Here is a 16,701-nt window from a genome sequence, read left to right as displayed (position 1 = left end):
CAAGTGGGATTATTGTCAAAAATGGAGATTCCCAACTAATGGGCCACAATTAGTCCTGCTAACAGTCACTGCCAGGCTACAAAGAAACAATATAATTTGACAAAAAGACCCTCAGAAGATACAGAAAAGGCTCTCCTGTGAACTTAACCTTGGCAGAGTCTCTCTTTGCTGCATTTTCTCATCTCCACATGTCCAGCAACAACACACAGTCTTTTGTAGGTATGCAACACAACAATCTTTCTCAAACCAAAATTTGAATGTTGTCATGAAAACTTTGGTGAATATAGGAAGTAATCATCATGAAAGACAGTAAATAATAACTTTATTTACTATTTACTATTAAATAATAATAAAGTTAAATTTCCATTCACATATTCTTCCAAGGTTTATTTGTGCAATAGCAGCAACAAATTTGCCAACTTCCGCTTATCCAATTCAGGGTCATGGCTGCCGTCACAGGTGAGAGGCGGGGTAGACCCTGGACAAGTTGCCAGTCTGTCGCAGGGCTACTTTGCCAACTCGAAAAAACAAAACTCCCGATTGAAAGCCTAAACGAAGGCCCAGGTGAGAGCAAGCATACTTGGAAAGGAAAGCACAGTACACATGCGCTGGGTTGTCTTCAGCCATCAGCTGATGGTGGCCACGAAACACGCCACGGTCAGAAGCTGCTTGACAGCCATCTCTGTGGTCTGTAACCATGGAGATGGCCTGGCTGCAGTTCCCATCCTTCACTGGCTCTCACTAATAAAATCTAGTTTATTACAGTGTGGAAATGTCTAGTGTGGCTTTTTGACATGCTAACATAAATATAGAGGCAAAGGATTTAAAGTGGTACTGGCACGTGGGTGTAGGTTTGGGCAGGCTAAAAAAGATGAACAGCATCAATGTAAAAAAACTGGGTTAGTGGGTTAAACCAGCACTCATGTACTGTTATAGGGACTGTTAAGACACAAGAATAAAAGTGCATATTTGCAGAAGCATTACATTGGAAGAACAGCCTGGTTGGGTTTATAACAGCAGCTTTTTGCATTTACTAGACACGTGTTGTAGAACATGAATAATACGACGGATAAAACATGCTTCGACTGTGAGCTGGCATGCTGTAGCCATGAATGACTCACTGTGGTGATTGCTGTAGTTTTTTACTCTGCCTGAGTCAACATACTGAAAGCCTGACTGCAAGTTCCACCCCAACACCCTTCAAGTTTGCTATCAGCCTGTGTTTTTAACCCCTCTACGTCTTCGCTCTGGAGCAGCCTTTCGTCTCTCCGCTCAGCAATATGCTTCCAATTATGAATCCTGTGTATATGGGGATAGTAAAGCGTTCTTCTGATTTATTACGCGCTCAAGCTCAGTTTTGTTCAGTGCATTTGCACATGGATCCCTCCTGCTGCAGGGCTCAAAGGTCAGACATACACAACAATTGACCTCTCGAGGACTCATGTGCGCTGTGTCACTCTGGATGTGATTGACAGGCAGAGATGATGGCTCAGCAGCGAAAGCCAAGAGGCCGACGCAAAAGCTGCCAAGCGCTGCATTAGCCTCACGTTGTGTGGAAACTTTGGAACGCAGAAACACAAGACAAACAGTGAAACAAAAATAAAACAAACAAAAAACCCCCGACAATGATACTAATCCCAAGGAGGCTCCAGCACTCACTATCACCAGATTCATGGCCGGCCACTAAACTTTATTTTTCTCATTTGTAACCATAGAACACTTTGCGGTCCTCTCACATGGGTTTGCTGGGGCCATCTATTTGTAGTCATCTGTCCCACGGACTGAAAACACATGCTCCACAAGTGAGTCACAGATCTCTCAAGCCAGTGGTGATGCTTGGCCTGAGAAGCAACTCATCCCCGTAGACTAATTTCCCGGCCTTTCTCGCTTACTTCCTGTTTCATGTTGGGCCGTAGGCACCGCATTGTGCGTCACAAGTGCGGCCTGGTCAAGTCCAAAACTGCTGTTTCTGTGGGACAGTTCTGATGTGCTATACCACAACACTGCACAGGGACCTAGAGCATTACCGAAGCTATTATGCTGTCATATGCATTTCCTAGATCCTTACATTTCTATGAGGGTTTTTGTGGATAGATGTGAATCATCTCCCGTGGTATAGTTTCTGCTAAACGGTCCTCAAGGGCTTCTTGTTGAGCACTTCAGCTCTGCACCGGATGTAACACCTTTCACACTGGATCAGCAAAACACAAAAGAGAAACCCAAGTTTTATGTTAAAGAGTGGGTTATTACATGCAGGAAAACGACTCTCTGATTCCACTGGGAAGCTAACCACCCATAAATCACCAAGCAATGAAAGTTTCCTCTCCAAACAGAGGGCTAAAACAAACTGAACATGGAACCCCTCGGCCTCACCTCACCCCCATCCTTCACTCCTTCGCTCTCCTTCCCGGTAGGAATTTTTATGAGGAAAGAAGATATGCGGCGGTGCAAACATACACTCGAGCAAAGAGGTAACTGCTACGACATCAATCCTTTAAGATGACCCTTTACTATAACAAACCGAATAAATAAACAAATAATAATAAATAACTCTAACAATATTTTAAGACCTTTTAGGTTCTTAATCAGTAATGAATGGACTTCAAATCCAACCCCAGTAACTCATAACTGGAGAACAAAGGCGTATTCTCAAATAATGCCTTACAGGGTTTTGTTCTTCTATTAGAAAATCCAAAAGTTCTGGCAGCACCAATTAATATGGAAAATAATCACACACTGAAAGCAGTTTTTTCTTAAAACCACAAACTGTCAATTCATTTCACTAACTCAAAGCAAAAATGTTTCTTTTGGTGTTCTTCCCTTGTATGAAAGAACTCTCAAATGGAGATCGAAGATGCCAGATTTTGAATTTCAGCTGGTTTTAGTTTGATTTCATGGGTCCAAATGTGTGTCGAGCTATGATATCCCAGAGGCAGAACAGCAGAAGGATATCACAATAAATGTCACAGTACACTGTCTCCCGCGACTTTGTGCAGTGCTTTTTGGAGCCTCATTAACATATAACGATGTGACCCGAGCGTGCTGCAGAGAGTAAACACCCATGATGGGGAAGCGCTGCTGAACACCTGTAAGGCTTCACTGCTGAGATCCTGAGCAGATCCGAACATTTCAAATGACAGCAAAGGGAGTGGAGGGGGCACAAGCATACACAAACTGCTACTGGTGCTTAAGTCATTAACAGAAGGTCAAATGCAAAACGTGCTTAAAGCACCACATTGTTTAAATTTGCTTCACAGTCATGTCATGTTTGCAGGATTAAAACAATCAGGCCTCTTGAGAGGTTTTTCACTGTTTACAGATCTGATGAAATGTTACACTTTAACACATCCACTGGCGATGCTGCGTTTTGTGGCGATCCTTTATGCCATTTTAAAATACAAAACAACCTAATCTATAGACATTAAAGATGACAGATTTACACTCTGGGATCGACGTTAAAACACTCGCTACACAAAAGACCCTTCTTGTTCATGCTTAAAGAAGAAAATGTAGCCTCAAGAGAAGTGCATGGAGCAGGAGTAGGAATGCTACTGCCCTCATGTGGTGAATTAAGTCCCTGCTGCCTTAAAATAACCACAATTTTAAATAAATTGGCGTTATTCACAACTAATTTAACATCTACAGTGATGCGTAAAAGTGAATTTATTGGAACACGTGCAAAAATAAATGGACATAAGACACAAATGGAGTTGGAACAATTATTAATTAAAAGCTCTTCTTCTCTCAGCACAACCTGCTGACGTGTGTGAGGTAATCACCCTTTCAGCTAAATACATTTGGCATTTTTGTAACAAGTGGTAAGTAAAAAAAAAAAGTGCCCCAAAGTGCAAATACAAATGGGTTCTTTGTTAATTTTTAAAAAAGTATCTATTCCTTGGGTTTGGTTCCCTTTTGCTTGAATAATTTATCAGTCATTTCTCTGATAATGTTCAGTTACAAGAAATGGACTGAAAATGAGTGAAAAAGCAGCCAATGCCCTAAGAAACTTTCAGAAAGCTCAGAGAACTATTGATCAAGAGTACTTTCAAAATGACAAGAAAGTCTGGCTTGAAAGCAACACATACATTAAATTCCTTAAATACTGCAGAGTGAATAATAATGCTGCGGTTTCCAAAACCTCCAAAATAACATCCCGGTGAGCTCTAATAATTGAACTTGGACTGATTCAGTTTGGCAACAATTCACTTAACACCGATGGTTACTGTTTGGGACCATTTTTTAATGCCTTTGGCATTTCTGGAACAAGAAACGAAGCTGTACATTCTTCTTTTATTTGAGGTGGCAGTAATGAGCTCCAGTATATGGTAATGAGGCAGCGAAACTAAAAGAAGTCAGCTGGTCATTGTTTGGTACACCTTGAGCTTAACAATTATTCATGCATGTGTAAAAGTGCACTCTTAATAGGGTCATTAGGAAAATTGTGATCATATGTTGGGTCGGGTTGAGTTTTTGAGAGACTGTGAACAGTGTAAATGGTTTATAAAGAAAGGATGAACACAAATTATACATACAATTAGAAATGATAGATTGTATAATAAGACTGAATAACAAACCAGGTTAAAAATTAGAGTACTTTTCAACATGCTCTGATTGGCATGTAAAATGATACGATGCCTCATTTAGAACTAAAGTAAGTGAGTGCTGCAGTAACCCACTGTACCATTAACATGACTATAATATTATGAGCTGCTATATATTCATTTTTGCTGTAAAACTAGCCAAATGACAAAGACGAATGACAAACCTAATGTTGGTCATCCATTTTTTCTTAAAAAAAGCAAAAAAGCAAAAAAACCTCACATCACGCAGATAATCGTAATCACACTGGATATACAGTCTGTGTGTGGCATTCCCGTCTTGCCCTGGGGAATCCCAAGCACAGATTAGTGAGGATGATTTAAAGTATTAAAGTATGGATGATATAGCATCGGTTCATTTTGCTTTAGTTGCTAAATCCAGTTATAAAGTATGCTATATTGTCACATATATACTGTAGGATGCCTGCAGTAGATGACTGTAGGCAGCTGTGTTATGTTGAGGTTAATCCAATCGTTTAAAGTAAAGCAAATACTGATTTTCTTCATGTTTGGCAAATCTAACCTTTTATTAAGAAAATCAGTCTCAGTTAAACAACAACATATGACATATTATACTATTTATTTAGCAAAACCTACACCGGCATTCAAAAGCAGCATGTAATAACTACAATCCTGCTGCGTCTATAGGAATTAAGAGGGTGAGTAGCAGCTGGGTTCTGCTAATTGTATGCATCATCACCAGGAAGTGTGAACATCTCTGTAAAAGCTGAAATTTGAACCATTTGCTGATCTGCAGCATTCAGGTGTGGTGGTAATAAAATCCCAAAAAGGAAATAAATCATATCTTAGTTGACATACGAGACCAAAGTGGAGATGTTTGACCAAGATGCACAGTGCTGTGTTTGATAAAAATCAAAAGCAAATCGGCACAAATACTTTGTGCCAACTGTCAAGCACGATGGTGCAGGGTGCTTGATTTGTGCTTGTTTTGCGGTCTCTGAACTCCTCTGTGAACCAAAGAACGGGATAACTATCCCAACCACATCAGAAAATCTACAGCAGAATGGCTTCAAAACACCAGAGTTATGTTTAAATAACTATATGACATGATGTGATGTGTCATTTGTTTCATCTCAAGTTGTATTTACCTAATTTCAAGACCTGCTAAGGACTTTTTCATTATCTACAAACAGAATAGAATAGTCATTTTGTTAGGTGCAACAAATTTTATACTGCATCTCTCCTATGATCATCAGAGTGTTATCAGTTCAAGTTATTATAGCGTATGAGTGGGGGGTTAAAGGGGTTTTAAAAAAGCGGTTCCTTCCTGGCCTTCTTCCTAAGATAGTTAGCTCTATTGCTATCACACGCTGTGTACTCTATTATCTCCTGATATGTAAAACCTGAGAATTGACAGAGGGTGCCATTTCTTTGTACCTCCTTATTTTGTTCTTTGTTTGGTTTCAGTAAAAGGTTTTCTGCTGTCATCATGACAGCTGAGGAGCTGAAGCCTGGTTAATTTTTTTTTATTTTAGATGGAGAAGAATTCTAAGTGACATCAACAGAGCCAAGAACCACAAAAGGTTGGTGCAACTGTTGAGCTGAAGCTTGAAATTCGACTACTTGTTAGACAAAAGACAGATTCAGTGTGGGCATTTAAGAAGACAGACAGATTTAAACATGCAAAGAACTCTTTACCTTTTTTGACAGTGGAGGTAAAGAGCAAGGGGTGAATCTGAGAGACACTGTACATTCGTGCTGTAGCAGCTTGTTAGGAGATAAAGGCTCCCTGAAAACAAAACCTGCTTTTTGACCTTTTTAACTCTAGGGGAGGGGTGGGGGCTAATTCATAAACTAAACATTCTGCTGTAGTCAATAAAACATGAAGCTAACCCATAACTCATCAGGAACGCGTTTACTAAAACAGAATATTATCTGTCTGTCACCACTGAGAACCTAAATAATCCACAGAAGTTCTGGAAAATCATTAAGTCTCTTTCAGTGAGTAAAAGCTCCCACGCTCTACCCACCTATGTTTTTAAGGATTCTGTTCCTGTTTATGATAGGAAGGAGATTATGAATTGTTTTAACAAGCACTTTATATCTTCTGGCTCTTTGTTTGACTCTCTGAACCCAGTCTCTGTAAAATCTGGCACAAACCTTTCGGTGTACACTGGTCAGCCATTTAACTTTGTTCCTTTCTCTGTGCAGGAGGTCTGTAAAGCTCTTAAACTGTTAGATCCTAGAAAATCTCCAGGGCCAGACTTACTAGATCCTTACTTCTTGAAACTGGCAGCTGATTTTGTAGCAGAGCCTCTCACAACACTTTTCAACCTCACACTGGATACGAATAAAATTCCCTCAGTATGGAAATCAGCTTTTGTTGTTCCTCTATTAAAAGGGGGCGACCCAGCAGTGTTAACTAATTACAGACCAATATCTAATCTATCTGTGCTGGCCAAAGTTCTTGAAGCTCTTGTGTGTGAGCAGTTAAAGGAGTTTTTGCACATCAATGCCATTTTATCTGAATATCAATCAGGCTTTAGGAAGAATCACAGTACTATCACAGCTGCAATTAGAGTGGTAAATGATATTACTATTGCACTTGATAAAAAACAACACTGTGCATCCCTTTTTATTGATTTGTCAAAAGCATTTGACACTGTTGATCATTGTATTTTAAAACTTAGACTCTTCCAGTCAGGACTCTCTGAGAGAGCAGTGGCATGGTTCTCAAACTACCTCAGTAACAGGACTCAGTGCATTAAATCTGACGGTCTATGTTCTGACTTTGTTACAGTGCACAGCGGAGTGCCACAGGGTTCTGTATTAGGTCCCCTTCTATTTATCATTTACGTAAACAATCTTAGTCTACATGTGCCAGATGCAAACTTGCACTTCTATGCTGATGATACAGTTATTTACAGCTGTGGTTCAACTCTTGTCCAAGCCATCGACTCCTTGCAGAAAGCCTTTTCTGCTGTCCAGCACTCATTACATCAGCTTAAACTTGTTCTCAATGCAGACAAAACAAAGCTCATGTTGTTTTCTAAATCAAGGAGACGAGCCCAAACAATCCCATCAGTAACCACTCTTGAAGGTAATAAAATAGAGTTGGTTCACACCTATAAATATCTGGGAATCTTAATTGATGACTCGCTTACCTTCAAACCACATGTAGAGAATCTTGTGAAAAACCTGAAGTTAAAACTGAGATTTTATTTTCAAAATAAGTTGTTTCTCTTTTAATACAAAGAAGCGGCTTGTTGCTGCAACATTCTTGCCTGTGCTGGATTATGGTGATATTCTATATATGAATGCTTCTGCTCAATGTCTTCGAATGGTTGATTCTGTGTATCATGCTTCTCTGAGGTTCATCACTAACTGTAAATTTCAGACTCACCACTGTGAGTTATACTCTCAGGTAGGATGGCCTGCTTTGGTAAGTCGGAGGAACTCTCATTTATACAGTTTTATATATAAGGCGATACTTGGGTTGCTGCCTTCTTATATATGTTCCCTGCTTGTAATGAAACATGCTGGTCGGTATTCTCTTCGTCCGCATGGTTACTTGTTGCTTTCTGTTCCATTTGCCCGAACTGAACTTGGTAAAAGAGCTTTTGTCCATTTAGCACCCTCGGCCTGGAACAAACTGCAGAAGGAATGGAAAATGACTGAATTCATTTCATTAAGTGATTTTAAATCTAAACTACGAATCCTTGAGGCCAAGTCCATAACATGCAACTGTTTCAATTAGATTGATTGTCATTTTAACTGACTTTTTATTTTATTTGAATTTTATTTTTATTTTATTTGTATTCTTTCACTTATTGTTGCATGTGTGTTGTTGCTGCCTGTGTTTGAGTAATTTCTGTAACTGTGAGACATCTGCTGCTGCCTATCTTGGCCAGGTCTCCCTTGAAAAAGAGGTTTTTAATCTCAATGGGATCTTCCTGGTTAAATAAAGGTTAATAAATAAATAAATAAATACTGAGATCATCAATCAAAGGAGCCAAAGGGTTGTTTTCCCAGAGATTTCTTGTTGTAACCAGAGGCGTCGCCCTCTGCTGGCTGTAAGAGAGACTGAAGACTTTACAGGCATCACCTCGCTTTTCAAACGATTAAGTTATGTCCACCTCTCAGAAATGTTCTACAATGTGAACCCTTTCAAGTTGACTTCAACATTAAATTGCTGTTACAGAATTCTTCCATAAATTCAGGATTCTCTCAGCGCCATCTGTCTTCTGCACAAAGTCTGTGGGAACCAGCATTTACAAGCCACAAAATACAGCCTATGTACTTTGCACAATCGGTTTGCTTGCATATGCAAATAGAAAGATTAACTGTTAGTAGCACAACCCTCAAACACTATAGCAAGCTAACAAGCAACACACAGCAGGAATGAGGTTGCAAGCACTACTCTAAAAATAATATTTATGTTACAGAATAAACATTTTTGCTTCTCTTTGGATATCACTTACCAGTTGCTATGATCTTGTGTTTTCCCCTCCAAATGGCTACATTTTGCTGAAAATGTGGATTTGTTACTAAATGTCAAACAAAGCCATACTTGGGTTTTTAGTAGGCTTTGTCATGCACGCTGTTTGGAGGGAGTATGCAAAAAGGTATGCAGTAAAAAAAGAAGATGAAAAAAAGACCACATTTAAAAAAATAAAAAAATAGAAAATAAAAAATAGGATGGCAAAACAAGTGAAAATTCATGTATGTAGGAACTAACCTTCATTTTTACCCATGTTAAAAAGTTTTGTGTCTTTTCAATTTCCATCGGTTTCTTTGCTCTGAATACTAATGCAAATTCCACAAATGAAGGGTTTCATTTTCATCCCTACCATGCTTTTTTGTTGCATTGCATGCCTCCCCTTTTTTTCCTTTGATGTATTCTTCTGCCATTTTCTGAGGCTGCTGCAATAGATCAATGTCCACAGGCATTTCTAATCAATACCTTTACTTTTTTTTGCAAATAAAATCAATGCACTCCAGCAATATGGTTGAGATTGATTTCGTTACAAAAGCTACACCCGGAGTCATATAAATATATATGGACACTAAAGGCTAATGGCATTTTCTTATGGTTTGGCTATTCAGCAAATAAAACCCCTTCTTTGTTTCCAGACTTCAGTAGCACAGAAGAATAATTTCATGTGGGAAATGTGTAACAGTCACATGTATCCTATAAATGATCATAAATGTGACATAAGCTCTTAAAAGTTAAGCTAGTTAGTGATCTAGACTTGATAAGCAATAATCTTTTAACAAACACTTGTTTTTAATTATCCTGTGATGCAATATCATTACTTACCAGTGTCTTTATAAACGGGGTCGAGCTTTCATTTAAAAAAAGAAAACGAAAATGGTGTGAAATTGTGCAACCAGCTTGAGAAAACACACGGGAAGGGTCAGGTAAAATGCCATTTATGTAACTTACTTTTCAAGAATCTAATACAAAGGCATACACATTTCACCACCAAGAACCACATATAACCACTAATGCAATAAAACATCACCATACAAACAGGAAAAAAAGAATTAGAGTAGTTGGCTTTGAAGCTTGGGAGAGATCACGGAGAGCCACAAGCTCACATGCATACAAATAGGCTCATACACATTCATAAAGAGCATTCAGTATATACACGCACACTCATACACACTCGCACACACACACGCACACACACACACGCACACACACACACGCACACACACACACACACACACACACACACACACACACACACACACACACACAAATAAACAGAGCTTATATAATACAGCATTGAAGAAGTGTGGCTGTAAAAAAAGGCATGTGGAGGAAGGGAGGTTATTACATTATACAGTATGAAAGGGGAAAGGATAACAGCCAGAGTTTACAAGAAACACATTTTTCATTTTTACAGTCAAGCCAACTTTACTTAATATAAATATTCTTCATCCAAAAGTCAGTGCAGTGCCTTCTGCTCAGGCTTCACCTGGTCCTCATCCCCGGTCCACTTTACACCCAATCTGCTCAAGACCTGGTCCACAAATTACCCTTTCCACACAAATCTTTTTTTTCTTTTTTTCTTTTTTTAAACATCAGTTTTCTCTCTAGTCTAGTCTCAATGCAATGTGTGTCTCTCTATGTCTGTGTGTGTGTTTGTATATTTTTTTAATCACCCAGTACCTCAAAAGTCCAGCTGTGAAGTACAAGAGTTTGTTTTTCTACCAATTAGCCAATAGAAAAAGAGATCCACAAAATTTACAAATGTCCTTTTTTTTTTTTCTTCTTTTCTCCTGAATTCCCTTTTTGTTTTTTAGAGAAAAAAAAAAGAAGTTCGTGGATGGAGCAGCTCTACTGGATTCCCCTGAAGAGACACATTGCAAAAACCATGGCAAAAAGCTGAGGAAAGAGGGAAAGAAAAAGAAATAATGAGCACACATACAGAAAATCCCTCCCTCCCAAATTGTTAATAGAAATAAATACACTGTACTGTCCAATATTCACCTCATTTTAAAAACCACTATGTTCTGTGATACTGAATTTTAGCACAAGGTGGCGATGTTGCTATTCAAAAAGCATAACACTGGCATATTCAGGCAAATAGCCTTGGGTTAAAGCAGCCTTGCAAATTTTCTAAAATGAATATTCAGAATACACTGGAGGCAAAAAAAAAAAAAAAAAAAAAAGGTTGCATATTTTAAAACTTGCTCATACCTCTATGGTTAGCACCACTATGGCCAGGGCTCCAGCCACATAGATGTACAATTCGAAGTAGTCAACTACTGCAGAGTAACAACCCTGTGGACACAAAGACGTGACACTCAGCAGAGAATCAATAGGCTATAAACTTGCAGAATTACAGAGACAATTAAAGTAACATCACAGCTTCAACTGAGTGAGAGTCTGAACAAAGGCCTGACTGAATGAGTGGGAAGGAGGGCCTCCAGCCTCACTGGCTTTTAATGAGAGCTCTTTGTGTGAATGAACAGAGCGAGGCACACACGGTGGATATCTCTCATTGTTCTAATGGGCTGAAAAACAACAGGTGGAGACTGCAGTAAAAAAGCTCTTCCTATCAGCTTTCACTGTAATTACACTCAAGGCTTCCTTTGTGCACATGGAAGCCATGTGAGCAGGGATGTGGGCATGCACGTGTGTGTGTGTGTGTGTGCGTGTGTATATATCTCACACAAAACACACGCACACATCCACACACATACATAGCGCTGTTGTCTCTGTGCTCTACCACACAGTAAGATGGTCTTCTGTGACACCCAAAACACAGAAAAGCACTAATCAGCCATGGAGGAGTCAGCTAGTCCCTGGATGTCACCCCTCAACCGTCTTCAGCTCTAATTAAGCCTTGAGGAGGTTTAGAAGAAGGAAGTGAAAGTGAGAGAGAGAAAGAGAGAGCGAGAGAGAGAGCGAGAGAGAGAGAGAGAGAGAGGTCTTGACATGGTGGATGTGAAAAGTTACCTTATTATTACGGAACATCATATTGCCCGATAAGCACTGCTCCTGGCTGGTATAGGCTGACTCGGCAGTCTGAGCGGCACGCTGGCAGCAGGCTTCTGGCACCACATGATTTTGGTTCATCATCCTGAACATGCTTTCCTTAAAATCCTCTGGGCTGTTCACCCCACAGCAGTCAAACTGAGAGGAAGGAGAAGAAGAAGAAGCCCTTATTGTTAAGCGCCCATTTGCGCACTGGCCTGTGGTCCACTGTGTGCGTGCTGCAATCCAGCATGAATATTGACCTAAATGTCTCGGATTTATCTATAAAATATAGCCCTGGCTGTTAACCTTAACGTTTCCACAGACTGTTTGGTGGAAAGGGTGAGTCGGTAAAAGCTGCATTACGTCAGCTCTCTGCCATGTGTGCGGTGGTCTTACTGTAGTCATGATGGCGTTCCATGTGGAGGTGAAGACGTCGCTGTTATTGTAGCCCTGATAATGTTTCTTCAGCTCTTTGGTGAAGTACTCTCTGGTCAGCTAAAGCGAAGGCGCACGTGTTAGCGTCACACAGATAACATCGGTTACTTCGAATGATTTCACTGAATTCTGGGTTGGGCTGAGTGTCATTTATATTAGGGGACTGCGCTAACTTAACACATTAAAGTCTTCTCAGGGAAATCTGGTGGTGCTACGGCAAAATCTAGTGGTGTGGAGTTACAAAGAAGTGAGCTCACCAGCAATCTTCTCCTCATATGTGTTTGGGGCTACAGACTTGAGGCTAGATTAGGCCAAATCTTTGTGGTCACACGCCTAATGAGTAATGTACCAAACAGGTTTTGACATGGAGAATTAGAGTGCATCTCTGGTTGCTGAATAGAATTTGATCCCAATTTTTAACTGTGCATCACAAGCACAACATTGTTATAGGAATGCAATGCTATAAATACAAACACTTGTGCAATACCTGAACACCGTCAAAAGAAATTTTCAGAATCATGATTTAAATTAGCAGCTGTCAGGTCCGGAAGTACAAAAAGTAAGAATCTGAGCCCTTGCGTTTTGACACTCAGCCCAACTGCAGACTTGTGATCAAAGGTGGGGTGAACTTTTTAAGAAACTTACATGCTCCCGGAATATGAAGGCTAGGATGGCAGCAGCCAGCTCTGCTAAGAAGATCAGGAGGATGAGCATGAAGAACTGCAGTAAGACAAAAGGAAAAAGGAAAGGGTCAGAAAGAGTATGACAAGGTAGATGAGAGTGAAGACAAAAAAGTGCATGTTCATGTGTTTAAAAAAGAAAAAGAAAGGAAAGTGAAAAATCGCATTTTGGTGGTGCTCACTTCACTCAGCACAAAGACAGCATACAAAAGCATTTTGCTCTTTTGGCTTTCTGTTTCAAGACTGACAGAGAGAATAATCAACACACACACACACACGAGCGAGTGGTAACACAGCTATGTTTCGACTTTGTCAGCCAACTCACAAAGAGGAGCAGACACTTGTTTTCACGGATGGCTCCACAGCAGCCCAGGAAGCCGAGGAGAAAGAGCATGCCTCCCATACCAAGGATGATGTAGACACCGGTGAATAGCAGGGGGTTGGTTGCTACGATTTCCCTGAACCCTGTGGGGTCCACCAGTACCCACACTCCCACTCCAAGGAGGAAAGAGCCCCCCAGCTGATAACGACAAAAGGCAAAGAGTACATTACTTAGACAAAATAGAAATCGACAATTCAGAAGATATAGTAGCTTTGTATCCCCAGCAACTCAAAAGATTCAACCAGAGGTCATACGGTGACTTTTTTTCTCCACTGTTAGCTATGCAAATACCACAGAGGTTGGAGGTAAAGCTAAAATAAAAGGCTGGGTATCTACAGAGCCACAGTACCTCAGTGGGGGTAAGGGTGGATAAATCTACCCCCTTGAACTACTCCTCCCAGCCTCCCCACCTGCTAAAGAAATGCAATGAGCTTCCATCCTTTCCCATCCTCCCTTTAATAAAATCCTCTCTGCAGCCACTGTGGGGTGACTCATGTGATTAAGAAAAGAAGATATTGAGTCAGGGGGAATAGATCTGAGCTTCCAACATTTTTACCCCAATCCCCTTCTTCCTGTCACCTGGGGTTTGTGCAAATGATAGCCACTCTGTGGTACGAGGAGAAGAAGCAGCCATTTTCAAGGCACTGGGCTTTAAAAGAAATGCTGCTGAGTTACACGAGTGTGAAACGGCCTTAGATAGACACACTTAAAAAAATAATAATAATAAAAAGAAAGCTGTGAAAAGTAGTTGTTACAGTGATGCCGACAGTCAAGTTCATTCTTTGCTCTGCTGGTTGCATTATTACCCCAGCCTTGAGCAACCTCATCTAAACAGAGACTAAATGGTTTGGTTGTGCTTAATAAAGCAGGAAAAGAGACAAACCTTCTTACTCTGACCCTCCCCCGCTTTACGGCTTCAGACTAACAGGATTACCCTTGATTGTCTGATCAAGACCGATAAACTCAGGTGCCAGTCACAAACTCCACATGGCACAATGTGCCTCAGATGTGTGTCAGCACACTAAAATTTAATCAAAAGAGAATTTGATAGAATCAAGATTGCCTCATCTAATGAAATGCAAATGTGGCTCCATTAGTCAGTCAGGCAGGGAGCACGCAGAAGCCCTTCTTAAATCATTAGATTGACACAAACTTCAGAGACGGCCAGATTAAGTGTCTTTGAGAAAGAGATGAAAAAAAAAAAATACTCACAAAGATGAGGAAATTGAAGACAAACATGAGGTACTTGATGCAGCTGAGACAGTCCCCCTCCATGGTTGTCCCCCGTGCTGAAGCCTCTCCCTGCCCCTAAAAGAAAAGACATTAAACACAACATAAAACGTGCCACTTAATGACTCCTGCCAAATGCTCACAGTATTCCCCACTTTCCTGCACCCTGGATAAGCATTACGCTGAAACTGCCAAGAAAAGGATGCTCTGCCAGAACCTGCTCACATTCTTAATGAGTTCTGTCAGTCAAACACACAGCACACACACGCACGCCTGTCAGCTGATTTGGTCCAATTTCAGATGAAAATCCTCATATTATCCCTTTAGGTGCATTGTCCCCAGCTATAGTCCTGGAAATCCCCAAGCAACTACGAGATTAGGCAGCACAATGTCAACCTATCTGACACATCTCATTTTAGCGTGCTCTCAAACTTAGCCGTCTGTCAGCTCCTCCTGTCTCCGGAAAAATGGCAACCCTATGTTAGTGCGACTGGAGGGGACGTCCATCTCTGAAGCATTTTAAGGAAATGAGTCCTGACAGGGGTTCCATGTTCATTAGCCGACAAGAGATGGCCTTTGCTATGGAACTTCTTCTTCTTCTTAATGTAATGAGAGGCCTTGTGCTCCCATCAGCCACCCCTCCATCTGACACAAACACACTTTGCTTGATGAAGACCCATCCTAGAAGCACTCCTGGTTAATGAAGAACACCTCTCCTGCATTAGCAGACAACACTGGGGCGACAGTGTGTATGTGGGGTGGGGTGTCTAAAAATCCATGTCCCAGTACACCTAAAAATGCAGCGTGCCCTCGCTGAAGCAAATGTTTAACCTTTCAAGCTGCAGATGAAAAGATTTCTCCCTCAGCCTTTGTGAGCTAGGGACTAGGGCTGTGCGATATGACCAAAATCTCATATCTCGATATAAGACATTTATCATCCGATAACAATATAAATCACAAAACTTTAACATTTTCTGTAAATTCTGTGAATCTCGGGCAGCTCGACTTGAGTGAAGTGTTTCCAGCTGGGCGTTGTGTACCTGGAGTCAAGTGTTTTAACTGATGCATGAAACGATACATTTTAGACATAAGTTGTAACAGCCGCCGTTTTCTTTGTGAGTATTTATTACACAGGGTGCTGCGGGGAAAAGCCTGTTCTAACGTTTGAGTCTAATGTTTATTTTTTAGCACCTGACGGCTCTTTTTTGCTTCTCAACAGTAAGCACTCCACATAGTCTTTCACGTGGGTAAGTTTATTTTGAAAAGTCTCAACAGGATCTTGAGCTTTAGTGTGAAAGGTTTATGCGGAAAATAAACAAGCGGACATGCGATGGTTTTACCATCGTTGTTGCTAACGACAACGCATAAAAACAGGCGCTTGTCCATCCCTAGTGTGGTTATATTAAATATAAGAGAAAGAACTTTAAGAAATTAATATAACCACTACAGTGACCATCAAAACGATGAAAAGATATTGCCGTAAACTGTTTATTTTGCGACACCACGAAACAAACCATAGCATAAAATGAAACGATAGATGTTTTTATATCGTCATCCGGTCGTTATATGGAACAGCCCTACTGGGGACTGTGTAAGGACTCATATCTACATATTCTGCACAAACTGAAATGAAAACAATCTGTGGGGCAGCTGTAATTGCAGTCTCAGTGAAGGAAGAAAATTAATTATTTGGCAGAAATGAATTGGCACTCTTTGCTTTGTACTTTCTGATTATTAATTTGCTCTCCCATAGTGATAGCCAGGATTGAGGCTGGCTAACAAGCGGATTAAAAAACGATTTCTCAGAGGAATTGTAAATAGGTTTACACAGCTACACACTGCACCTGCAAATTGAAAAAAAAGAAAATCTTTAAATGCCTTCTTCGCACTTCTTTTATCCGTACTTGCAGAACATCCATCAGC

At 40.4% G+C, this 16,701-nt stretch overlaps 2 protein-coding genes across 3 annotated transcripts in view; one reads left to right on the top strand and one right to left on the bottom strand.

Annotated features, from left to right (window-relative positions):
* Positions 1-16,701, top strand: part of syt18b (synaptotagmin XVIIIb) — a 367,435-nt gene that overhangs the window by 136,055 nt on the left and 214,679 nt on the right. The gene's annotated exons all lie outside the window — the stretch shown is intronic.
* The window catches only part of tspan18b (tetraspanin 18b), a 35,993-nt gene continuing 29,268 nt past the window's right edge, over positions 9,977-16,701 (bottom strand). Inside the window, exons 3-9 of the mRNA XM_026175699.2 lie at positions 14,761-14,856; positions 13,492-13,686; positions 13,132-13,206; positions 12,448-12,546; positions 12,031-12,207; positions 11,269-11,352; positions 9,977-10,953 (exon numbers count right to left, since the gene is read on the bottom strand). Of these exons, the coding sequence (XP_026031484.1) occupies positions 10,906-10,953; positions 11,269-11,352; positions 12,031-12,207; positions 12,448-12,546; positions 13,132-13,206; positions 13,492-13,686; positions 14,761-14,856 (774 nt within the window). The 3' untranslated portion in view covers positions 9,977-10,905. The remainder of the gene's footprint in view (positions 10,954-11,268; positions 11,353-12,030; positions 12,208-12,447; positions 12,547-13,131; positions 13,207-13,491; positions 13,687-14,760; positions 14,857-16,701) is intronic.

The sequence above is a fragment of the Astatotilapia calliptera genome, chromosome 7 (assembly GCF_964374335.1).
Source record: "Astatotilapia calliptera chromosome 7, fAstCal68.1, whole genome shotgun sequence".
In the NCBI taxonomy this organism is placed as follows: domain Eukaryota; kingdom Metazoa; phylum Chordata; class Actinopteri; order Cichliformes; family Cichlidae; genus Astatotilapia; species Astatotilapia calliptera.
This window is presented reverse-complemented; position numbering and strand designations above follow the sequence as displayed.